Raw genomic sequence first — 26,939 nt, 5'->3', positions numbered from 1 at the left:
AGCACAGTTGGCAAGCGTTTCACTCGTGTTCATGTCACACCTGTCTGTACTGAAGCCGTCACAGCGATGAATCCTGTTGTTTCAAACAATAGATCTGGATCAAGAACCTTGTAACTGTCACTACGTACAACACGCTAAATTTAGAGATCATCAGTGTCACATTAATGCACACGTCTCTGCACTGACTGAAATGAAGTGTTTGTATTATTTGACAAACAGCTCAGCCTGGAGTGCATTTAAGAAAGCTATGGAGGAGTAGCTTTTAAAGGCGGCGGGGGGGGGGGACAATCCTAAATTCAGTGTTTTGTTTGAAGCATGGGGAATTGTTTAAAGATGGAGATTTTCTGTTCGGCTGATGAGGTTCTGGTTCTGTTGACAGCACAGGCAGGGGAGCTCTGGACCAGTTGAGGTTTAAGGATAGATTTGTGGAGCAGACCAGAGAGATTGGAGTTTTAGTAATCAATATAAGAGGTAGCAAGTGTGTGGATGAGTTGCAGCTGTGCTGCTGAGTGTGAGAGCTTGACGAAGACAGTAGATAGAGCAAAGATGAAAGTAAACAGAACAAGTGAGACTATTGATTTTTATTTTTGTTTTAGGTTTGCTATAAGAGTATAATCCATGTTTTTTTTTCTGAGAAAAATAGTCTGCTTTTAAATTAAACTCTTTTAAAAGAGAATGTTTATTTGACCTAAAATCTTCAACTTGTTTCACATAAATACACCAAACAGCTGCGGTGACATAGTGTTGCAAGGTGGAAAAAATATCAAATAAACTTTAAAAACACATTACTTGATCCAAAATAAATAAATAGAGTTGAGCTGAACAGAAATTATTTGAACTAAATTTATTGATTTTAACTAAAATGACATTTGGAAAATGTTTTTTTCTTAAAGTGATTAAGCGTTCAAAAAGAAACAAATATATTGGTATGAGCTTTGAGATGAATTAAAATGTTAGAAGTTGATTGAATAGACCTAAAAAAGCAGTATTTAGTCAAGTGTGGTGCTTTATGTATGATTTTGAACAAAAGTAATAGTTAGGTACTATTGTACTTGTCCTCTGTGGGTATATGTGTGTGCTGTGGGAGATCAGTACATGCTGGAGTTATTATGGTTATGGCTTTGGGGAAAAGAAATCATCTGAGTTTTCTCTGATTTAATGGAGCTTCAGCACGTGCCAGGGGGCAGCAGGTCAAACAGGTGGGAGCCGGGGTGTGAGGTTTCCTTCGGGATGTTTTGTGTGCTGCTGAGGCAGCAGGAGTCGTTTAAGACCTTCAGAGGGTAGAGGGCAGTCGCCGATCCCGTGTGCAATTTGATGCTGTTCTGAAGCTTCCTCCTCTCCGCTTCAGTGCAGCTGCTCCTTACATACTGGGATGAAATAAAACATTATTCCCTCAGTGGAGGACCGGCAGAACTTCATCAGCAGCTTTGTGCTCAAACTATTTTTAGCAAGAATTCTCACATAATGTAGTTTCTGCTGAACCTTTTTTTTTTTTAGAAAACACTGCAATATTCAAAGAGATGAAAAAATTTTTTTTAGGAATTTGAAACCACATGGTCCTGTTGAAGTAAACGGGTGGCAGATTTGTACCTCTCATTTACTAGACTGTTGTTTACTAAGCTGTTTACTGGACGCCATATTAGTTTTAGGACCTCGACCACCACAGCATTAGCAGGAGATTTGTTGAAGGTGTTGCTGGAGCTGAGCTGCAGTCAGGATGAGTACAGAAAGGAGGTCAGCACACACTCTTGTGTTGAGTGTGAACATGAATAGAAAGGGTGGGACCAGTTTCACAGTCTGGGGACATTTACTCAGAACTTGCTTCAACAAGTTTCAGGTAAGTGTGAGATGACTGGGCAGGTCGCTGACAAGAATGTCTGGTTTTATTGTGATAAATGGTGAGCTTTTTCAGTGGATCTATTGCATCTTTACACATACTAAAAAAAGATGTCTTCAATGTGATGAAAAACTATTCTAGCTTAGGATTTTATAACGATGGATGTGAGGATTATTGGTGGATGTGAGGACGTTTGTGGTGGATTTTTTGGGTGTGGAAAAGAAGGTGTAAAAGTGCAGGCTGGACATGAATTAGACCTCAGTCAGGGATTGACATCCATACGTAAGCATATGTGCAAAAGTAAGAAAGGCTGATAAAGATACAAGCAGAAATCACCAAAAGTTAGATCATTATAAGTCAGCTAACAAAGTGCTAAGTGTGTCTGCATGTTTGCAGAAATCCTGCTAAAAGAAGAACATCCAAAGATTGATCTGTTATTTTTTATGTGCTGAACAGATACCATTCACTATTTTTGCACAAGCTCTGTTAAAATGTGGTATTCAGAGTGAGCATTTTATTTTTAAAGAAGTGCAAATGAGTTAATATAAATATAACAGTGGTTTAGGAAAGAAAACCGAGAAGGAAGATTTTGTTGTTGTTATGTTTCCCATTTTTGAGAATGAAGTGGTTATGTCAAGATTATAATAAAACTATTGGGAAGTAAATCAAAATCTTAAAAAAATTAAATTGAATTAAATAGTATTTCAAAAATAAAGTGGATATTTTGAGAAGAGGAATCAAAACACACCTGCAATAGTCAAAGGTTTGTCGTGACTGTATTCTTCATAATGAGTTTTAATTACAAAAAAAATATTTTAGCACAAACACTGTAAATTGGGTCTGGAGATCAACTCAAACTGTAAATAACTTCTCAAAATTGTTATATGAGAGTTTTACTATTTGTTTAAGCTTCACATGATTGAAGAGTATTTTGAGGTCAACATTCAATGTACATGTTAGATACTCTTATTGTGAAGGACTGAAGAAAGTTGTGTGAGCTTCACTGTTGGGATCTGTTCTGCTGGGGGAAAAGTGCATAAAAACACACAAATTGTAACTGTTTCTAAACAAAAAACTGAGTTGTTTATCAACCTGCAACTTCCTGTAGCTATTTCTATTCAGCAAAGGGTTTAAATATAGCAGAGACATGTCATGTGACATAATCCAGAGGAATTACTGCATATTGTAGCTCTTAAAAATCCTAAAAGAATATTGTTTAGAACTTTCTGATTCAAACCAATCGGTGTGATTTGTGATTTTGGAAACTCAGATTAGAATTAGATTTACCTTGAGGAAGTGGGTATTTTACACTGCTTCATACAGCGTTGGAGAAAAGAAGAAAAAAAAAGCTGATAATTTAGGAAGCAGTTCAGAGATATCAAGAGATTTGGGCAGATAAAAGCCAAAGTCCAAAAGAAAACATGAGGAGGAGATCATGGAAACGAGGATGGAAGTAAAAACAGAGGAAATCCAAAAACCCCATGAGAGAAAAAAGGCAGTGAGATTAGAACTGAAAGCAATGAGGAGTCAAACTACAGCAGAGATTGGAAGCCTGAATGGGTTATGAAGAGAAGCATTACATTAAAAAAACAGAGATATCACTAGAACTTCTTTTTTTGACAAAAGGAAATTCATTCAGAAATAAACTGAAGTGACAGATAGCTGAAAAGACACCGAGTGTTAAAACTCAGTAGAAGAGACAGCAGATGGTGGGGATTATTCTGGACTAAAATACGCTGGGATCCACAGAGAGAAGGCAACCGACATTAAACCGTTGCAGACTCCGCCTGCCAGAAATAGACCTGAAAGAGTTGTAGACCCACCATCGTCACCATGATGAAACAACCACACCTACAACAGGTTAAACTGGCACCATAAGGATGGCTAAAATATCGACACCTGTGTATTAAATAAAATCTATTGTGTGATTATTTTTGTTGAGTAGTTGTTTACAGTAGCAGAACTTCACACACAGCATGGGACCTCTAAATATGATCCCTTTACTCTGAGGGAAAGCTAAATGGCATGTGAAGAAGAAGTGGTGGAAAGAAGTATGTCAGATTACATTTGCCTGCAGTCCATCATAAGATGCTACAAATCCACATTTTCTGTTCGCTGTGATTGGGTTGCTGCACCAACCGTGTGTGTGGATATGCGTGAGAGTGTGATAAAACCGATGAAATGGTCCACAAATCTCCCCAATGAGGCCATTAAATCCATCTACACAAGCCTACAGATACAGGGTAATGCCTGCTAATCATTCTGTTCCCCGTTCCATAAGCAGAACAGAAGAGAGCAGAGATAGAGATTTGGATGGGATCTGAAAATGTTTTTTTTTTTACCTTTTCCTATGTGTAGATCAAATCTTGAACCTGTAGAAAAAGCAGAACAAACAGGATAATTGTTGTTGCCACTGAGCATTTCACAAAGTGCACTTTTTCTGCAATTAAGCAATTATAGCAAAAGTTATCCATATTTGAGTCTCTTGACAGGCAGACGGCGACTGGACTGTGTCCCTCTCCTGCCAACATTTTTTTCACAATAATTATCTCAAACTACCTTTTCAGTGATGTCACTCAGAACCTGTACATTGTGTTCTTGCAGTAACAAGAATAAGAATGTACTGTGACTATAAAAAGTGTCCACCTCCTTGGAAGTTTTACCCTTTTACTGCTATCATAAATCAGTCGTGGTCAAGATAGGTTGGCCTTTTTGACAAAAAATAAACTATCTTCAGTGTCAATGTGAATTTGAATTTCAACAAAGCAATACACATTAAATAAAAAAATCTAATGTAAAATAAGTGATTGGATAAATATTCACCATCTTTAAAGTGACTGTCATAATTCAAATCAGAGAAATGAAAGAAGTATAAGTCAGGGGGTGGATACAAAAAGGATTTCCAAGACCCTAAGCATCACCAGAAGTTCTGTTAAATCCATCATTAAAAAATGGAAGGAATATGGGACATGTGTAAATCTACCAAGAGCAGGCTGGTGTATATTCTCAGTCATTCAGGACCTGGTAAATACAGTCCTTTTTGTTTTTAACACTTTTGAAAGAAAGAGAATAGTGAGAGACCACCAAGACACCTTTCAGCACTCTGAAGGAGTTCCAAGCTCCAGCAGGTCAGATGGGATCTGCAGGATCCTGACTTGTACTTTTCAATAATCTTTTCTCTGAGTTACTGAGGAGCAACTAAAATGGCTTTAAAGAAGGGCATTCAACAACAACACAAATTCCCACTATTCAATGAATCATTGAGGGCATTGAGTCAAAGACCCTAGCAGATGTTCTTATATTTGTGGACTTCAAGAAAGCCTTTGATTCAGTTGGCAGAGAGAAAATGATGAAAGTACTACGAGTCTATGGTATTACCAAAAATATAGTGCAGTCCATGAGCACCATGTATAACAACACATTTGCCAAAGTGGTGCCTGTTGTTGGTGAAACATGTTTTTGAGGTCCTAGCAGGGGTGTTGCAGAGAGACACACTTATATCATACCTATTTTTTCATAGGACTGGTCTATATAATAAGGTGTACCCTACAAGATCATGAACATCTTGGCTTTACACTTAACAAGACAACTACCAGGAGACAATACCATCCAGAGATCTTCATCACTGACACTGACTTTGCAGAGAATCCCTGTCTGCTGTCTCAGTGTCCGATGCACAAATCTTTTTAACTCACCTGACAGTGGCAGATCCAGAGGGTGGACTACAAATGAATGCCAACAAAAGTGTACAATACTTCTGGGTGCACTCACAGGAAACTCGATTAAACAGATAAATGATTACAGATACCTCAGAGCATGGCTATTATCCACTGAGAAGGAACTGAATATCAGAATAGCCCAGGCTTGGTCAGCAATTGTCAAACTCAATAAAATGTGGCAATCTTCACTTTCAAGGAAACTAAAGATAAAGTTCTGTAAGGCAACAGCTGAAAGTGTTCTCTTATATGGGTCAGACACATGGTTACTTACTGAAACACAGCAAAAGATATTAGATGAGTGTTTTACTCATCTACTTGGACATATCATCAATATTGAATGGCAGGAAAAAGTGACAAATAAAGTCCTCTACAGAGACCTCCCACCAGTATCAGAAGTGATCAAAATCAGACGTCTCTATTTTTGCTGGTCATTGTTACAGAGCCAAGAAGGAATGTGTCAGTTATGTTTTATTCTGGGAAAAGAGGACATGGTCACAGAGGAAGAGGTCGACCGACAACATCTTACATCAGCAGGCTGATGGCAGATACGGGACTCCCCGTCTCTGAAATGAAATCGGCCATGATGGGTTGGAGCTTATGGCGAGACATCTGTGGGGATCGAAGAAACTCGACTAACTTTTCTGGGAAAAATTAGGACAGACACTTACATTACATATTTTTATTCGATTTCACTAGTCAAAAAGATCAATTTATATTGACCATGACTGATTTATAATAGCAATGAAAAGGTAAAACATCCAAGGGGGTAAATACTTTTTATAGGCACTGTATATTCTAGTATTAGAGTTACATATTGACTTGACTGTGTGTGTGTGTATGCATGTGTGCTATCGACTAATTATCTGCCCAGACTGGGGATGGTTAATTAAACTTCTCCCTGGCAGTAGGCAGAAAGTCATTACTGTGCATGGTAGCATGACCCCCTGCTCCTCCCCCCACAAAAAAGTGATTGGACACATGTGCTAATCATATGTCACATGTTCGTGGCTGTAACACAAACTACAGCATAAAAACTTATCTTTGCAAGTTTTTAAATTACAAACACCTTCAAATTTTCTGTCTTCAACCTGTCTTGTGTTTATACCAAAAGAAATTCAGCTCTTTCCGTCACCACGAGTTGCGCTTGCGCCCAAATTAAATTTTGTGTGTTCTATGTCTGACAATCAAAATAAAAACAGGTGACAACTGAATGCGAAGGCTGAGACTTGCATGTGACAAGCCGCCAACTTTCTCAACTTTACTCCTGTCGTCACACAGTTGGTAGCTATCAAACCTGAACCGGTTCTATTCAAATGCACCATGTGGATGCAGCAGACAATATATCTTAGTTTGACTGAAATAGATTTGTATAGAAAAGAAAAAAGTCATAGTAGTACAGATGTTCGGAGGGCACAAAAGACCAAAATATATTCACTAATGTTGGATTGTCGCTAAAAGCTGTACTAATGCTCTCCTAAAGAAAAGCATTAACATCTTCATTTTAAAACACATTTAATGAGGGAATCTAAATTGATTTGGCTCTGAAATGTGTTCCTAGCTCTACATTGTGCTATTCTACATTGCCAATAATGTTTTTTTCCTTGTAAATCCCCATTTTAATGCAGCCTCAGTTACTGGTTTATGTGCTGGAACAAACCGTCTCTGCTGGATGACAAACCTGTCATCCAGTTGGTTTTTACATATGCAAACAGAAATCCACCACATCTGCAGTCCGATAACAGAATCTGTTCAGCTGGAAGGCTCAGTGCTGGATTAATCAGTGACATTTCCATCAGTGGCAGTAAGTAAACGTCACCTTCAATAGAACTGTGTTGCAGGTTCTAAGCATTGAGAAAAACTTGAAAAACAGGCAGCTTAGAGAAATAAAACATTTCTTCTTAGTAAAATGGTATTTTGTGATGCAGTATTAGACTAGGGCTTGATGATTTAGAACCAGAGAACGGGACTGGACAATTAACATGTAATCCACTGTAAAACATGGAAAGTCATGGAATTTGAGGATATTTGGATGTGATCTAACAAATCTGGATTTTCTTTAACAATCTACCTTTTTTATTTTTACACTTTTTATTAAGGTGCAAAACCAAAAGAGAGATGATGTTTTGGGTGCTGCAACCTCCTGTCTAATATGACATGCCCGGCCTAAAACACGTGGCTCATGTTGCTCCCAGACATTTCAAACAGCCGAGGCAAAAAGACCTGCTACAGGCATCCAAAAATGATGCCATTTATTGCTAAGCATGAAAGTTTGGAGCAGAACATAATTCAGTTGAGGAGATCAATTTTTCTGTAAGTTTTGTTTGAGCACACATGACCAGAATTGCAGGAAAATACATGACAACATGGGGTAAAATAAAGAGTTAAAGCCAAAGACTGTAAATACAGATAAATCTCAGATGGGAACTTGGAAGTTGAAGCCAGAAAAAGACCAGCTTCCCTGAAGGCTGGCTCCAGTATAACTTTCAACTCTGCCCCCTCTGTGTAAAAAATGATACATTGTTCTTAGATAATTCTTTTCAGGTACTGACTATTGTTGATTCTTTAGTTCTTACCCTGTTGTAAATTAATTTTTCTAACATGTTTAGCTGTAATTAGTTTTTTCATTCTTAAAAGAAAGGTCAGACAAGATGATTGTGTGAGGGGGAGTAGGCAAGACTTAAAGCCACACATCGTTAGAGATGTGTGGTTCCAAAAATACAACATGGCAGCTTCTGTAAACCAGGTCCTGCTGGCTTTAATTTCCGACAACTACAGAAGGTGTGGAAACTTAGTGTATTTGGCTATAGTCAAATCAAAAACAAAGGAAGGTCAGCTAACATTAGCAGGTCGTTTCAGACAAACAAAAACCAGATAATAAAGACTTTGTAGTTTCATGGTTTTAAATAATTCTTTTGGAAAAAAAAACTATGCTTGTTTTGGTAAAGCAATAGGCGATAGCAGCCTTAGTCAAAGGCTGGTAACTCAGTGTTAAAGCAGCCTGAATGCTGCAGAACATCCAGTGAAAAATAAATGTTGTCAACCAAACAACAGCATCATTGTCGCAAGCATCTTGAACCTGTCTTGAACTCTTCTCAGTTTAGTTTTTGTTAAATTATATTGACTAGAACTTTAGTTTGACATCTGACAGACTACATACAAGAAAAAAAAAATCATTTTAGATTAAATCATAAATGTGTTGGCAGCTGCCATGGTGGGTACAAAATTAGTTGCGGGTACGATGGGAGGGTGGAGGTGGGCAACAAAATAGTGTGCACAGCCAACAATACAATTTTGCAACCCAGGCACCCAAAAACAACCTGTGATTTTCAAAAACTGACTACTTTAAATGCTTTAATGGCTTGCCTGGGAGCAAACTCTCCGAATTCAGAGAAACTTCAACAAAAGCTTGGACGTTTTTCTTGTGATATTGAAAAGTCGACTAGTCCCTAACAGTTACAGCGATAATAGCTTAAAGGAAAAAAAACATAGAGAAAGCACTAAAAATGAGTCTATAGTTGTTTTGGTTTCTAGGACACAAAGTGACAGTGGCCATGTGTAAACTAAGAGGCTACATCATTGTTTCTGAAAAGTTTCATACCTTGAGACGACAAAGATTCACAAAAAAACAAATTTTCTTTTTCAAATTTCCTCTTTGGAAAGCTTTTCAAAAATCTCAGTTTTTACCTCAAAATACTCTGTTTGTGTGTAAATACGAAGCACAAATATTGCAAAGAAAGCTTTAATTTTCAAAAATGTACAGTGTAATGTTTCAATAAGAATGAATCAAATAAAAACTAAAATTAAAAAATGGATTTCTTAGAAGCCTATTACACCAATAAAGAAAAGAAATGTAGATACTTTGAAACCTTTAAGATGTGTTTTTTTTTCATACAGAACAGTTTCTTTGTTCAAAACACTGGCTCCATTCACCATACTTTAAAAAGAGAGCACACTGGCAGTAACAGTCCACTCTCTTTCTGCTGAAATCTTTTGGTTCTGTCAGCCTGAACAGAAACTGACCACCCAGACTTCAGGAGGTCTGGAAACAACAAGAACTTCTGTGGCATACAAATTAAGCTCTGTATGGGCCACTGACACTCACACTTAAAAAAAAATAATGTAATGCCTATTCTTTATCAAATACAAAATTTATGCCCTTATTTGTATAGAGAACCAGACATTCTTAACCTCTAATAAAAAATCCTGAGCCTGACTCAGTCTGTATTTAAGAAAATGTACTTTGCCGTAGAGTGATTATAATCGTATTAATCATGCAATTGCTCAGTAGAGAACTCGTTTTGCACACCTTTCATGTGTGAGAACGAAACAAACAAGACAGAAAGAACAAGCACACAGCAAGGATCACTGTGTTCACATGAGGTGGTGGTGCAGGCTGAGGTGTGAGGCCGACACTTTGGCTGGCTGATCCTTAGTCGGGAGCAAGTTTTCACACTACCTGCCGCATACAGCGAAAATGTTCTGCACACAAACCCACAGATGCACATCATTTCACCGGTTAAGCAGTTCTTTTTCACCACTCTTGTTTAGAGGAAGCAAAGACTTGTTGGAAACATAGGGGTGGGGAGTTGGTTCAGAATAACATATCGTAACAATGTGCTGAATGTGACGTTCTTTTAACTATTGAGAAAAATATCCCTGATCGAAAATATAAATGACGAAAATGACACCGAATTAACTGTGATATAGATGGTTACGTCACTTACTAGGACTAACAGCTATTAGTAATCACTAGTGCAAAAAGACACTTTTTAATCAGTAAAATTTGCTATTTTATAGAGTGACTAGCAGCCAAACAAGAACCAAGTAAGTAAAATAAAGATTGTGTTATAATAAACAGGTTACACAGTAGACTCCCCTCCTGACAAAAAGCCTGTGTGATTATCCTCAATCCACAGTGAGCAGGCTGGATTTTATTTAAACCTTTCCAGCACTTTTCTGAGAAGTTTCATCTGTTACAACAATTGACAATGGCTGCCAAGCACCTTCAAAGGAATGTTGGTTTCCTTGGTGACCCCGACACCCTCATCTGTGGCCCCCAATAAATAAATTTCAGATTTTTTAAAAAAAGAGAAAACTTTATTGGTCACATACTACAAACCTTTCTGCAGTCCTCTTTTTTTGCACTTTTCCTCTTTGTTTTGTCATGTTTGTAACTAGCTTTGCCTCGGTGTTGAACATGTTCCTGAACACTCATTCACTGGACTCTATAAGGCTTTTATGGCTGTGAATAAAAGGATGTAAAGATTTTAAAAACTGTCCAGAAGTATGAAATTAATTCACAGTCTGGTCAGGGGTGCTCACATAGACAACTCAAGGTGTTAAAAACTATTAAAATACTGTTCACTGATGGCTGAAACAATACTGCTTAAAGACATGGACTTAAATCAGTGGTTTTACATTAACAGCAGACCAAATTATAATACATATAATTGTTGTATATTACCTTTAACATATAACAAGCCCAACATTGTGAGACCCGACAAACACAATGAGTCCATCATGAATGGCTATCACAAGATATACCACGTACTGATGTCATGTTTTGTAGCATGGTATCATGTGTTGTTAGTAATTTTACATTTTGGAATGTGCTTCCTCTGAGCTTGGGTTTTATATGTCATTTATTAAATATATTAGACTTAACCCTCCCGTGGACTTCAGGTCAAATTGACCGGAAGTTACAAGGGCTTCTCTACCTCTCTTCGCCTCTCTCTCTTTTGAGGGCTTCAGGAGGGTTAAAGTCAAAGAAAGAAAGAAAAGTAAGTCATTTCTCAGTTAGAAGAAAAACTAAATACATTTTTCACACAGCTCTTCATATTAACAGATGAGTCTTTGCCTGTAGACTTTGGGTACGAGTGGTTCAAAATGCAGATCTGGTCGGTGTTTGATTTGACTGGACCAAATATGTACATTTTATTATCAGAGTAGAAAGACCAACAGAGCAGGAGTTTTCCCCAGTGAACCGCCAAGCATTTAGTCTGATAAACCAAAGAGTATTAAAATAGGGAGGAAAAAAACTGATTATGTGCCAAGAGCAAGTGGGTCATATTGCATAGTTACTGGCCCAGATGGGGGGAGGGGGGCAGATGGGGGCATTTTTATTTAATTGTCTATTAAATATTTTCACACATCTCTGCCAGGTAGTCTGGGAGGTTTGCAAAAAAAGTTTTTAGAATAAAAACAAAAAGGTGCTCAAGGCAAGTGCTTCAGGTCCTGGAGTTATTTCTGCTGGGATGACAGTGAGGACATCTGAAAACGTACAAGTAGTCGATCTTTGAGTGAAAGCAGAGACCTACATGAAAGATTTTTTTGTTGTTGAGTGTTTATATCTGAAACTGTGAGTCTTATTCTCGCATATGCATCCTTCTGTTTGCTTAATGTTAAATCCCAACCCTGAGGATCATTCCGACATTTTGTAAACTACTAATATTAAATGCTGGCATTTTAACACCCCCAACACTTGGTCTAAAGAGTTACCCATTCAGAAACAATTTTCTGAGCTGTGTTTATTTATTTAGTTAGTTAGTTAGTTATTACAATCTTTGCCACTTGATTTTTGTAAATATGGAGTCCTGCCAAAATGACATTGGAGTTTTAAATTTTAATTTAAATTTTAAATTTTAAATTTCTTTATTTTTCATCTTTGCAGTGTTATCTGCATACAGTAATAAAAGTTCACTGTGATCTTTCAGTGTTGAAAAGCAAATAAGTACCTCTGCTTGAGTTCAGTACATACAGTATGTACAATCCTGAGGTATTTAGTCAAATTTTCACTACTCTTTAACTTTTTTAAACCAAGTATACTCCTATATAAACTTACATTATAAAGTACGCTGCACATCTATTTTTGCACCCTTTTAACAACTTAATTAGTCATTTTGAAGATGATTTTTAGCTGTGGATAATTTAACCATGTTACACAAGAAATAAGTGGTTTTCAGACTTTTTTTTCCCCTTCAGACATTTTTTATTTACGAGCAGCTGCATCAACTTAACTTCACATGTGATTTTTTTTTTACCCATAAATATTGAACACTGATGATAAGACCAAAACAAATCTGAAAACCTTTTAAAATTTTATAAAACATCTTCTTATTGGTTCTCCCATTAATCATTTTACTAACTCTCAGATATATTTGACGTGCCTGTAAACCGTGTTTACAGCTGTTTAAAACAGCTTCGCCTTCAGTGGTCAACAGTATCACACTGCTTACTTGGTGACGATGAAGTATTAATAATCTAGTAATAAGATGTATGAGATATTCGGACGGCTCAAACCAGAACTTTATTTTTTAAATGACCTGGTGTTTCTGCATGGTGAGGTTTTACCTAAATAACATGTCAGAACACCTCTACTACCATTATTACTCCGTCACAATACCAAATTACAGCCCAATATTCCATAAATACACGCGCACACATACACACACACACACACCCCAACACAGTTATGTTGCAGAACTACCCAGAAACAGTTAATTTCCTTTTCTACGTAGTACATTCCTAACAAACAATGCTGTGGGAGGCGTGTATTACACCATTGAGTTTTATGTGTTTTTAACCTATAACATTTTGCATTTGATAGCTAATTTTCTTCCTCATTTTTATAGTAACGCCCAGCTTCACTCTTTGTCTGCAGCATGAAAATATTAATTAGTCTGACTGCTAATTCTCCCCAAAAAAAAAACAAAGAAACAATAACAGTAAAATAAATCACTCTGGGGCCCTTTTCTGTTTCCTTGTTTTTATTGCCAGCATTTTTAATGACACACTTCAATTTTTGGGCACTAAAAAAGAAATTACTTAGAAAGATGGAGGATATTGCTGTTCAGTTTGAACAGGTGAACGATACGAGACAAAACTGTCTTTGCTGAAATAAAGTATAAGCAGCCACTTCTTGGGTGGATAAAATAAAGAGTAAAAGGAGAGAGGAGATCGGTGGACACCGAAGACCTTGAAGCGGAGACACGAGCCTCCCAGAAGTAAACCTACGCTCGTATCTCCTGCTTATAGCCGGGAGATGATCACCAGGTAGTGAGGAGCGATGTTGGAAACGCTCACAAACTCCCACAGGAAGGAGAAGGCTGCTGAAAACCGCACACACCGCTTCTTCTCACAGCACATCCCTGGCATCCGTTCACACGTAATTTCATGACCCACGGTGTTCACACCTTATTCGCTCTCCCTCCTGGGTTTTAATCAAGTTTGTTTTCTGTTTGTTTCCAAACAAAAACTTCATTAGTTTTTCTCTTTGATTGCGTAGGTGCGAACACCTCTGAGGGAGTCGCTCATGTGAATTGTTTTGTAGCATCAAATAAACACAAAACCTACTGTCCTTGAGAGTACCTGAGACGAATTTAAGCACGGTAAAGGAAACAGCCCCCCGACTTTGCCGCTCGGATCATTTTTCATCCTCAGCTCTCTTTGTTTTTAGGAATGCAGGTCGTTACAACGCAGGCTGCAGAGGAGGGGCGTGTTAAAGATGTTTTCCTTTATGGACAATGATTTGTTTGTTTTTCTTCCCCGCTCACTGTAACCTCCTGGGCCCTAACCTACATTACAGCACAATAACTATTAATCATTGATGATCAGATCTTTTAATATTGCTCATTTAAAATTTATCTTTACGTGAATAAAACAAATGAAGCATTCTCTCTTCTAAAACACTAAATCTCAATTTTGGTTGCTAGATTTTTACTTAAAAATTACAAATACAGTGGGGTGAAGAAGTGTTCACCCACCTTGATAATCATTTTTATTTTGTTACCTTACAATGTGGAACATGATTGGGCTTTTAATGTGATTGTAAGTAATCAGAATAAGAGTCAACATCTGTGAAACATCTCTACGGACTTTCAAGGAAGAGGCAACAGGAAGACCGAGGAACTGTCCAAACAGGTCAGGGAGAAGAACAGACATCAGGGTTGGCTATAAAACATCTTAAACCCTCAACATCATAAAATGAATCCATTACTGGTAAATGGAAATATTTTGACACCACAGCAAACCTGACAAGAGGGCAGTCTGCCAACACTTATGGTTCAGGTAAGGAGGGCATTAAGAAACAACCAAGATGCTAAAAATAACCGTAATGAGACTAGGCTATATAAAAAGTGACCAGGAAAAAGGCCATTGCCACTTTTTACTTTATTTCCCAAGCAAGCTGGAAAAGGTGCTTTGGCTATCAAGACAAACATCATGTCTGACACAAACTTAACACCACCATCAACATGTCAGGACATACTGGACACTATTTGGGAATCCTGAAGTTAAAGTCAGAGTGGGTATAACGTCCCCCACAGGATGGTCCCAGTCCAAGTTTTATGTCTTGCTGCTGCCATTTAAACAAAAAGGACATTGCCCCTTGTTAAAGTAAAATAAGAACACGCCTCAGATCATTTTTTCCAGGTGTTGACTGATATTAATTCAGGTAGTTCTTACTTTTCTGCTCTTGTCAAACCGTGATTGTGTGTGAGGAAGTAGGTGGGACTGAAAGCCCCCACATAGTGTTCAGATTCTGGTTCCAGGAGTAAACATGGCAGCTCCCAGAAACCAGGTTCTACTTGCTTCAGTTCCCAACAACGAGAAAAAGGACATTTTCGTCTTGTATTATAATACATGTTGATGAACACCTCTCACCATGCAGAGAACCCCATCCTCACAATGAAGCACGGTGGTGGCATCTTCATGATGTGGAGACTTCTTTGTTGACAGAGACTGGGAAACTTGTCAGAGTTAAAGGAATAAGAGATGGAGAGACATTTGTGAGGGAAACTTGTTTGAGAGTGGGACAGAGAGTCACCTCTCAGTGGAACAATGATCCTAAATACGATACAGAGAGAATTTGTTAAACGTCTAGTCAAAGCCCAAACTTCAGTCCAACAAAGAAACTGTGATTTTTTTTTTAAAGATTTTTATGCACACAAGCAACATTGTTCAAACTTAAAGGAAATGGAGCAGTTGTGTCAGGAAGAATGGAAAAAACCTCCAGTGGCTGAATGTGAAGATGTTCCTGAAGAGACTCGATGCTGTAACTGCTGCAAAACTATTGACTTTGGTGGTGTAATTTTCAGGTTTACATTTTAATTAATTTTAAACAAGACATTATTCAGAAGTGTTTTTGTAGAATAGCTTATAATCTAATTAAAAACCCAATTAAATTCCATGTTGTAATGCAACGAAACAGAAACATTATCCGAGGGGAAATAATTCTTCTGCAAAGCTCTGTATAGTTTTTGTTACTGGATCTCTAACAATTTATTGGATTGGATGTGATCAGATCTTTGAGGATGTCTCATCTAAACCATACAAAACTCCAATTGTCCAAAATTTCACCTCAAGTTTCACTCTGGCATCAGCAGAACAGTTAAAACATGAGAGGAGGTGCGCTGAAATGCCCAATTTCGGAAAATAATGAGCCGTGTTGAAATTCAAAGCCCTCGCAAATCTCACATCTGAGGCATACGCGCAGGAATCATTTAATCCAAACATTCATTATAAGAGCAGAGAGGCGTCTCTAGAGGTCAATTAACCTGCTGTGTGAACCCAGAAACCCTCGGCCCAGACGTCCAAAAAGATAACACAAACCCATGAGGCACATTCAATACAACAGCACAGTAAAGCAAAGCTAATCTGTACGTGCACAGCAAGAGGCCAAGATGATAAAGACTCAAAAAAAAGCACTCGTTCAAACACCCCCCACCCCCTGCATCTCTGTTCAGCACTCGCTGCACATATTACCAAGCAGAATCCTGTCCTTTAATCACAAGTCAGGTTTTAATTTGAATAAGTGTGAAGGAAACAGAAGCACTCGGAGTGGCCCAGTCTGGCACAAACACATCAGAGCAGGAGACTCTTGGCGCTAACTTTGAGGATTCACATGCGCTTTTATCCTGACAATCAATGGGAAGTACGGGTGGAGGGGTTTAGACTGCGTTCTCTCTCTCAATCACACCTCCATGTCAGGAAGGAAAGCAATTCAACTCCTGGACTAAGAGAAAACAGTCAAATTTAACAAAACAGACATGAATTTAAACAACTCTAATTACTATGGGAATGTTTCTTAGCGCGTCTGATGACCTGAACATTGTGTTGAAGTTTTCCGATGTCCTTAAAGAAGAGAATCTGGATCTTTTGAAGTGACATTCCACTTCAAAAGTTATAAACAAATAATATCTTGAGCTAGAAGCTAGTTTGAGTGCAGCCAAGACCAAAGTGAATTTCTGCCTTCTTCTAACAACTCAATGCTTCTAAATCGCAGATCGTGCTAATGCTACTTTATAAACTTTTACGCTGCCATCAGTTTCACATTATGTAGTTATTCTTGCAGAAAAACATGATGTTCCTATGAGAGGTGCTCCAATCTGCCCTGGAAGTGCTACAGCTAGCTGCTCCTGCGGATCCTAAAAAGTTTAAATGAAGGCAACAAAGACGTTTTCTTAATTTTTTACTTTTTAATTTCTTGAATTCAAACTAAAAAATGTGGAATTTAAAATTTTTAAGCTGAAGGGAGGCCTTTTGTTTTTGCAAGCTGGACTCACATGCAAATTACTTTCCCTTCCCTCCTTCCTAAGGGTTTTTGAAGATGATTCGTTTGTCATCAGAGGAGCTTTCTAAGTTCAAAACCAAAAGTGTGGAGTTCCAGGACTTTTAAACTGCACCTGAAACCAACTCTCAGACAACTTTACACTGATTTACAAGTTCATGCACGTGACGGAAACATCTCACATGTGGAGCAGGTCAACAAAAAAAAAAGAAGTCCAGTGGCCTTTGCCTAAACCTACTAGGATTATCACTCTCTGGATGTCTGAGAAACTTCTCCAGCATGCTGCTATTTGTGCTTGTAAAATAACCATTAAAATCCATGTGAATAACCATGAAATGTAAAATTGTCAGCATTCGCATGAACCACTATCAGATTTTGAAAATTGAACTTTTAAGGCAGCAGTGACCCACTTTGGTTTTGGACCCACTCACACAAGTCATTAGCTCATCAAATTGGTTCAAGTTAAACTCTATTTCTCCAAACTGAAGTTATTCAAAGAGCTATCTATGACAGGTAAGATATTAACTGTTCATAACTTTTCCACAGAACCCCACTTTATAAAATCTGAGCTGTCGTTTTAACTTCTGCTAAATTAATTTCATTTTAAAATAAAAAGGAAGAAATTGTTTTCTCTATCCACTTCTCTTTTTGTAAGTTGGCATCTGTCAGAATGATTCTGGACCTAAATTAAGTTACTCTAATCAGTATTAAATATTTCTGACTAAATGAATTAACCTTTCAAACAAGCCGCATATGCCTCCTTGTTTCTTTTTAGATCCCTCTAGCTCCTAAAAGCTACATTTTCACATTTAAACCTGAGTTTATGACCTGTTTAGTACCTCCACCTGCGTTAGACCACACTTTCAGTTTTTATATTCCATAAAACCTCGACCCCGCTCATTTTCCGCATAAATGCATCTGTCGAGTATTTACTCATTCACACAATTTTCCAAGGTGTGATTCAACCATCCATCTATCCATACTGAGTGAGTGTGAGCGGCATGCAATTGCTCACAGATGCAACTCGGAGCATCTGAAAGTTGCTAGCACAAGCACTTCGGAACAAAATATATACATGCATGAAAAAGCATGCATATAAAACTCACTCACTCACATACACACACATACAGCTGTAGCACACAATAAAACCTTGCAGAAGCAGTTTTACATCATCTCGGCTTTGCATGATTTCAGGGGGTCATGCTGTTAAGACCTTTGGCTATTTGGGACTTTAAATTGGTCCCAGTGAGATGTGAGAGCTCAGGCCACGGGGCTGACCTCGAACTCTACACCTCTATATAAAGAATTAGACTCCATCAGCCCGATCGATAGCCGGTTTTACAATATTTGAGGGCTGATGAGGGTGAAGCTGCTTGTCGTATTGTTTTTAATTGCAGGTCCGATTTTAGGAAATGTCCCCAGGCTGTTTATTGTTTTAAAAAAAAATCCCGAGCAGTGAATAAGAAATTCAACTCACATGGTTTATTCATAAATCTGGCAGTACCACTTCATTTTCGGAGGCAATTAAGGCCCCGTCCACATGCAAACAGCATTTTGTGGATGCCTTGCAACCACATGGAAACTGTTTTAAGAACCTCTATACTGTGTTCCAGAGGGGAAAAAAAATCTTGAAATGCCATTGTAGCGTTCTCATTTGGACAGCCTAAGTGCAATTTTTTTAAAACTCTAATCTAACCTATGACCCTAAGCATGACAGATGTAACAACACTAATACCAGATTACATGCTTGTGTTTGTGTTGCAGACACCAGTTGCTCAACTACAGCAAAACCATCATTTACTATATTAACTTAATGAGCAGACAAGGCTGATAAACAACAACATTCCCTTGAATGGAGCAAAGCAAAGCCCCTTATTACTACACAAAATAATCTGAGGCCAACAGGGTTTTATCACTTTATTGAACTGACAACAAAACTAAAGCAAAGCGTGCAGAAAAAGATCACCAATTTACATCAAGTAAATATGTAAAAAAAAAAAGGAAAATAGTTTTAAACGATCAGAATAAATGAATAAATGAATCTATGTTTTGAACATTATGTAGAAACCCTTCCCTCCAGCTGTCTCTACACTGGTAACTAAACTGTAATCTAAGAGGCAAAAGTTTAAAAAGTTAGCATTCATCATTAGACATGGCACACAATCTGATTCAAAAACTCTTTATTCACTACCACCCCCATAACAAGTTGTTTTTACCACTTGTGAGGGGTCCAAGTAATTATGTGGAGTCAAACCCTCCCTATTTCTCCTATAATTTGAGTTCTTCTCTCAGGGTTTCACATCCTTTACAGAGCATACAGATACACGTGTCCTGTTTGACATGACCCCCTCCCAGTTTGGTCTCCTGCCATTCAGATCAGGAAGCTGATTCACTCTGCCTGTCATTATCTTTAATCATATGTGATGGATTTTCTGAAATAACAGTGAACTCAAAAACTCTAACAAGAAAACTGTCTTTTGTGGCAGTTTGATATTTGTTATGGCTGGTCACAAGTTCAACACAATACAAAAGTCTGGAGAAATTGTGGCAGAAGTGAAAGGATAAACAGGGTGTATGTAGCTACATGGGGGCTCGTCATTTGTGGCTGTTCGGACCCACGAGCCAATCAGCATCCAGGAAGCGCTGTGATCCAAGTCTGCATGAACCCCAAAACCAATCAGCTAAAGAGAGGTTTCAACCATGCCTGCTCGATTTCATAGTTCCAAAGTCAACATGTAAAGAATTTATATTGTGGCAGTCAAAATTAAAAGTCCTTAATTGCAGGTAGCCATAATATCCTTTTTAATTCACAAATGTAAAATGTTATTTTGCAGTTAGTCATAACATGATATAATCTTGCATCTATGCATACTAAGAAGGAGCAACAAGCTCAAGTACATGTTTTTATTTATGTTAGCGACCATTTGCACCGAAATCAAATATACTGGGTAAGTAAGGGATAAAATACCACTCATATAGACATTAAATCAACAGTCAATTAATTAAGGCAACAACTTTTTGACCCTTTTTTCTTAATGCTTTAGGTCAAACAAAGAGATTCTGCATCAAATAAAAAAAAACTAAAACAGCTGACTTGCTCAGCAATTAATAAATTACAGCTTATAATTGTTCTAATTAATGATGAACTCAAACGGGTGATAATTGCAGGCATTTCTATCGAATCCTCTACTTTTGACGACAGGCAAAAAGTCACACCATTTTGTGAAACACGTATCAAAATCTAATCTAATAAGTTATCCATTAGTAGTTAAATGCTTCTGAGTGGAGTCCTCCCATCCCATTTCCGCAGACTGATTTCTCGGCTGCTGAGACGCCAGTACAGATGGACGGAATCGAGATGAGGCCAGCAGCCGTGTCTGCGGAGCTAAACTCCTGGCAAACAGCGCCGGCGAAGAACGGCACCACGTTGAAGCCTGGCCGACGCCGCGCTCGAGCCCTGGCACGGAAAACAGGGGGCCCCTTGTTTGGCAGAGGCATGTTGACGGGAAACATAATGTATTCAGATGATAATGAGCAAGAGAATCCATCTTCCTCATTCTGCCCTGTTTTTTATTGTTTTTGTTTTGTTTTGTTTTTTTGGGAGGGGTTGGGGGGTTCTCCCTTACATAGCTACTGTATGCACCTCATGGGAGAGCAAACACACACACATTTACTTTACATTGGCATAAACACACATGCGCCGTCACACAAACATGCACAAACCCCTCGGTGTCTGGTGCAGAGCGGCCTGATTGCCGGTCTCATCACCAAGGAGACCAGCATTAAGCGAGCGCCTGGCAGAGACAGACTGGCATTTAGCACCGAGGAGCCCATAAAGCTTTCAGGAGTTTCAATGAACAGAGACTGAGAGAGAGAGAGAGAGAGAAAGAGTCACGTGGATAACATGCAAAGAAAGAAAGGACCGGGAAAAAAAGATGAAGACTGAAATTGCATTTGACAGTCACTTTAAAGACAAGAAAGATTTAAAGTTCTGAGGAGCAGGTTGGAAACAGGAACAAGAGGAACAAACATCACTACAGAAGCAAAAACAAGACCCAGAGGCAGAAATGTGTGAAAATATCATTGTGGAGAAGAAGCAAAAAAGGATACAGAAGGAGATGAAAAGATTGTTTTTTGTTTTTTTTTTCTCCCTCCTATTTTAGACTCACAAGTGCTTTTCAGCACTGACTAAATAACCGCTGAGAGTGATGAATCTAACTAACATAAAACATCATCTGAGCGTTAAGAGGCGCATGTGTGAACGCGGCTGACGTCATCGAGGAGGGGAGCTATTAATACTCATGCCCACCTGAGTCTCCACCAGGCGAAGGAGCGAAATGCAGTGCAAATTAACTATGAAAATATTCATTCACAACTCTGCCGGGCTGGGAAGAGAGAGAAGAGGGGAAATCAGGCGTTTGGGTTTGATGAGAGCCCTTTGCCCTCTGTTCAGAGAGCAGATGATTGAGGGATAGAGGGAAGCAAACGAGTGTTAAAAGGTTAAAGACGGGAGGATTTGGGCTGTGAGCTCCAGATGTTTTTGGCGAGCTGAAGGCAGTACAGTGGAACATGCCGGAGAAAAGAAGAGGCTTAAAATGACTTCTTTGTTAGGTTTAAGGAAGCTTTAAAGTCAAATTTAACAAGAACCACATCTTGAGGTTTTGCTCATCTGATCTGTGACAGCTTTTAAAGCCGTTTCAGGGCTTTGCCACTTGAATGTATCCATAACAAGTAACATTAGGGGTCTGACTCGCAGCCTCGGAGGGCACATTTCAGTTGGAACCACTTTCATCAAAAACATCACTCTAACCATCTGTAATTAAAAAAGCAATCTACTGTAGTGTATATTTGGCTGTAAGGAGCTGTTCAGGGACTCCCCGACCCTTCCAAGTATAAATGTTGAATGCCTCAGGCAGGGAAAGTACTACAACCCCACTCCACAACCCACCCTTTCACTTTAACTTTGTTTCTGATGCTTTGCATGTATTATTACAAAAGATTACCCACCAAAAAAATGAACTTTAGGCAGTGATCAAATCACTTTTATTATCACTTTTTTCTCCTCTCTCTCATTTTTTTCAGGTAAGATGTGTTGACATATATTGAAATATTGGACTGCATATGAGAACCCAGAAGCTGAAGCTGTAGAGGGTACAACCTCACCACAGGATAGTCCCAGTACAAGTTTTGTGTCCCGTTGTCAAGCAAACAAATGGGAAATTCCCCTAATTAAAATAAAACAATATATTTCCATCCATTATCTACCGCTTATAGATGTGATTCAGGTCACAGAGGCAGCAGCTTGAGCAGGGAGGCCCAGACATATCTTTCCACAGCCACCACTTCCAGCAGGATTCCAAGGTGTTCCCAGGCCATCCAAGAGGCATAGTCTCTCCAGCGTGTCCTGGGTCTTCCCCAGGGTGTCCTTCCCGTTGGACGTGCCTGGAACATGTCCCTAAAGAGGCGACCAGGAGACGTCCTTAGCAGGTGCCCGAACCACCTCAACTGGCTCCTCTCGATGTGGAGGAGCAGCGACTCTCCTCAGTCCCTCCTGGGTAACCAAACTTCTCACCCTATCTCTAAGGGAGAGCCCAGCTACCCTAAGGAGAAAACTCATTTCAACTGCCTGTATCCATAATCTCATTCTTTCAGTCACTGCCCGGAGTTATTTTAAATAAATATTTAATGGAAAATTTCAAACTTCTGATTTTGCTCCCCAACTTTTTTCAGGAAATCGGGCAATCACGTGGCTCAACTAATATATAAGAAAAATAAAAGGTTATCTTGTGTTTTAGAATTTATGGAATAGAAAATGAATGTTATGCTCAATGCTGAGTTACTGAAAAAGTATGACACACATGCAGTGGTTTTTTTTTGTTTTTAATTTTGCACTCAGCCTTATTGTGCATTGTTTAATTGTGAGTCAAGTATTATGACAGTGTTGGTGATTTTAACAGAAGACCCGTTTTTAAGCAGTCTTTTTATAAGACAGTAAACAATTTGTCATATTAAACAAGAGATGATAATTCATTTGCTTTAACTGATTGTATTGCGTTGAATGGTACTTATATTGAACTGCACTGTACTATGATTGAAAGCTGAATCTAATTGTGTGTATAGGTTTTTGCTGATCATGTATTTTTTTTATGAATCGGATTGTATTGGGATCAGCCACAGACCTGAGATGCACAACTCTAGCAAACAGTCAAAAAACCAAGATCTCCTGCTTGTGAGTTCAGTGCAGCACAAGCTCACATTACTTACTTCTCTGGAGTATTGAAATGTAACGTTCTTATCTCAACGCGGCCAGTGAAACAAGTTAGGAGCATGCAAATGTGATTTCCGAAGGACAGGGTTACGACCAGATGACTCCTCCTCTTCAGCCTGACTTCTCTTTCATAACTGACCGTTAAACCAGGTGTAAAATCTGCCAATGCTGCTGATCCGCTCTATCTGCTTCACTCTCACCTCTGCCGCTCTCCGGTTGTTCTCCCTGTAAGAATTTAGCTCTCGGCCCACCTCCCCCATCCCCCTCCCCCAAGTGCCTGAGATGCTTTGATAACCGGCTATTAAACACTGAATCATGTACGCCTCATTTCATCTTCACAGCCAACTCACAATATTCATTTTTTATCTTAATCTAAAGGAGGAGTAATTATAATTGGAGTCATTCTTTTTGTCCTTCCCGCTGTGAACGGTGGTGGTGGAATGTGTTACTGCTTTGGCTCCGCTGTGCAACCTGCATTCATGAGCTTTTATCTAAGCACTGTTTTATTAGAACAATGGTGCAAAGCATCTCGTGTGGCTGTGCAGGCACACTGATGACAGTCTCAATGGGGCCTGCTATTCCACACCATTCTCATTTAAACAAAGGGTAATTTTTTTCCCCCCCATTGTGCTCTAATACAGCACACACATCTCCACGCCTTACCATCCAGTGTTATAGCACTAAAGAAAAGCTATCGCTCCTTGTTTCTGCTTCTCTCTTTTTGACTCCCAAAGCATTACGCAGCTCTTTTCTGTTTATTTAAACAGCACAAAAGACAGGGAGATGTGCGTTCAACACTGGCCACAAGGGACTCCGACTCCAGAGGGGGAAATTATCCTCTAAATACAGAAACGTCGTTCTGGATTGGGACAATGCCCCACGTTATTAAAGCACCCTCCATCCGAACACAATGGAGCCATTGATCATCTCACGTCGTCGTTAAAGTCCCGCGTTTCATCTCAGCGCTTTTCATAAAGGGAAAATGTCAAGCGTTTACAGGCAGGGGAAGATGGATCACTTGATATTCTGCTTTGGATTATGAGACATGTTTATAAAGAGTCCGAACGCGTCTCGCCCGTCCCTTCGGAGGAACCTCCGTCCCGCTCCCTCTGACTCAGCTCGCACTTGTTCCACACTGCGATTACGTCTATACTAATTCCATTTGTAGAGATTTTCAATCATCTCAGCACCGCCTCTCCCATCTTTAATGGCATCACATCGCTGTGGAGCAACATCGGTGAGCTGTAATTGTGCATCATTGTTGGTTTGCCATAATTACAGCTGTTATAAAGCACAGAGAGACAACAGCTTAATAGTCTTTGGGTAATTACCCCAATTGACTAGAAGGTGGTTAATTGGATTGTTTGACATTGTGTAGATATGTGTATTTCTTTGCATGTATATTCATGTCTGTGGATGAATCGCTTGACAATAAACTACAGGAGACTTAATTTGTGGGAACAACATTTAAACAGCACAGAACCACTGTTTCCATGGAGTTCCACCTCCAGGAGCACATATATATTCACTCTATAAAATAATTGATTTGATTGTTTAATAGCCGAAAAACAGAGGCAGCTCTTGTCCCTCAACCTGATTTCTTGAACAAAACAGTCAGTCTTTGACACATTTCAATCTCAAATAATTTTAGTGTAAAGGTCAGTTTTACAATGACTATAAATGCTTTAAAACATTGTCCCTTTTCAGATTATCTATACTGCTGAGACAATTTGATTTTGCCACAAAGCTCCGTCTTATAGCCGAAGGCATTTTCCATTTATGGCTTCCATCTTGGTACAACTGTGTCATCCACAAAATATATCCCCAGCTCAAAAAGCCTCAGAATCTCTTAGATTATAAAATCATCACAACCTACTTTTGCCTTAGATCTTTAATTCTAGGATCCCAACCTAGCAGCTAAAACACTTGGACTTTAAGGTTAAAAATTGTTACTGTGCTTGATTTTATTCATGTGAATATATTTGATCAATAATACTTAAAACAAATTGTTAGAAATTCAAAGCTAAACACAAAAAAATGTCATCCGATTTTCTTCTTGCCAAGAAATTCCATGAATTCACTTCAACCAATGAACCAATGTCATTCCACCAGATGCTATCAGTAAATAAAATAACATGTGGAAGTAAAGAAATAAAATGTTCTTTCAGACTGCAAAGGACCATCTCACAGTCCTTATAACAATTAGGTAGCTCACTCTTTTTACTTGTTTGTTTTGCACTGCCAATACTATGGCCATTTGCAGTCCTCATAATAATGTTTATCAATTTTTTTTGTTTCCGTTTCTATTTGTTTTAGCTCATGTTTCAGAATAGGCACTTTTGTGGCTCAGTAAGGACTCTTGAGTGATGTAAGAGGATGGGACTGGTCCATACATAGACATACATTTATTGGCCGAGCAAAGTGAACATTCCTCCAAGGTAAGCTACTGAACTGTTGCCACTGTCTGCTATGGTGCTTTCTGAGTTGAACGTGTGCAGCACAGAGTAAACTGATCTGTCTTATGTGTCACTCCTTCTGATTGTTAGTAAAGATCTTTCAAACTCTGCCTTGAAGATTAAAGCAAAGACCAACAACACAGAGCTCCAACTACAGAGTTGTCCATTGTAATTGATGGTGACTGTCACATGCATAAATGGCGTAGCCAAGTGGACCGTCAGCCAAGTGTGGCTCAGTCACAATGTTTTCCTGGCACTGGGCTGCACTATATTAGCAAAACATCCAGTCAGTTGCAATAAACCAACAGGTTTTGTCGTCAAAATGCTCCAACATTCTCCAACTGTAGACTGGGTTTTTATGGGAGCAAGGGTTCATTTGATTCAAGTATATATTCTTTTATTTAAAGCAGTTTATTTTAATTTTTTGTGATGCTGATACTGTGCACACTGATGTTGTACTATTGATAAGTTTTTGATATATTGTGCTGCTCCAACATAGGTTCTTATAACTGCTCCAAAGTAGGACTAACCATCAGAGAGTCCTTATAATTCTTTGGTTCAAAAGCACTTAGTATTGTGTCCTTCTGTATTAAAGATCCCATTTGAATTAATTTTTATTGTAACCAATAACACCCTTGAATTGTTTGTTGCTGTTATAGTTTGGACAATAGCTGCAAGTAATGAAACGCCTCACCCAAATTAGTTTATTTGAAGACTTTATTTGCTTGTTTTTCCTAATATGATTGCTTATATTAATACAAGGGCTCTGAAATAATATTTGCTAAATCTAATGACAAAGTATGAATTTGCCTGCAGTTGTGTTCTGCAGATAAATTATGCAAAAAGTGATAGCATTTGTTGCGTGAGGAGGTGGACATAACCTTTAAAATGTTGTTATGTAGCTGTGAAATCAGTTCTGTATCTAGGATGGCATCCACACATCAAGCACACAGCATCATTACTCAAAGCAAAAGTTACAACAGTTCTGTATCCGTTCTGTTTTGTTTTGTTGTTGTTGTTGTTGTTGTTGTTGTTTCCTTTTTTATTCCTAAAATAAAACATATAAACCTAAAGTTGTCGGTTAATAACATTT

The 26,939-nt window shown here is 38.6% G+C and overlaps 1 protein-coding gene and 1 long non-coding RNA gene across 6 annotated transcripts in view; one reads left to right on the top strand and one right to left on the bottom strand.

Annotated features, from left to right (window-relative positions):
- igsf11 (immunoglobulin superfamily member 11) overlaps positions 1-26,939 on the bottom strand; it is a 148,484-nt gene that overhangs the window by 103,713 nt on the left and 17,832 nt on the right. For 3 of the 5 annotated variants that reach the window (XM_017434362.3, XM_017434364.3, XM_017434363.3), the window contains exon 2: positions 4,180-4,209. The exons of the other annotated variants lie outside the window; for them this stretch is intronic. In XM_017434362.3, coding sequence (XP_017289851.1) covers positions 4,180-4,209 — 30 coding nt within the window. The remainder of the gene's footprint in view (positions 1-4,179; positions 4,210-26,939) is intronic. 5 annotated transcript variants of the gene reach the window in all.
- Positions 1,740-26,896, top strand: LOC112451296. Its single transcript, XR_005234348.1, has 3 exons — positions 1,740-1,837; positions 25,707-25,828; positions 25,937-26,896. It is a non-coding gene; the product is annotated as an uncharacterized LOC112451296 (long non-coding RNA).

Source organism: Kryptolebias marmoratus, linkage group LG2 (assembly GCF_001649575.2).
Source record: "Kryptolebias marmoratus isolate JLee-2015 linkage group LG2, ASM164957v2, whole genome shotgun sequence".
Classification (NCBI taxonomy): domain Eukaryota; kingdom Metazoa; phylum Chordata; class Actinopteri; order Cyprinodontiformes; family Rivulidae; genus Kryptolebias; species Kryptolebias marmoratus.
The sequence above is the reverse complement of the archived record's forward strand: the minus strand, read 5'-3'. Positions and strand labels throughout refer to the sequence as shown.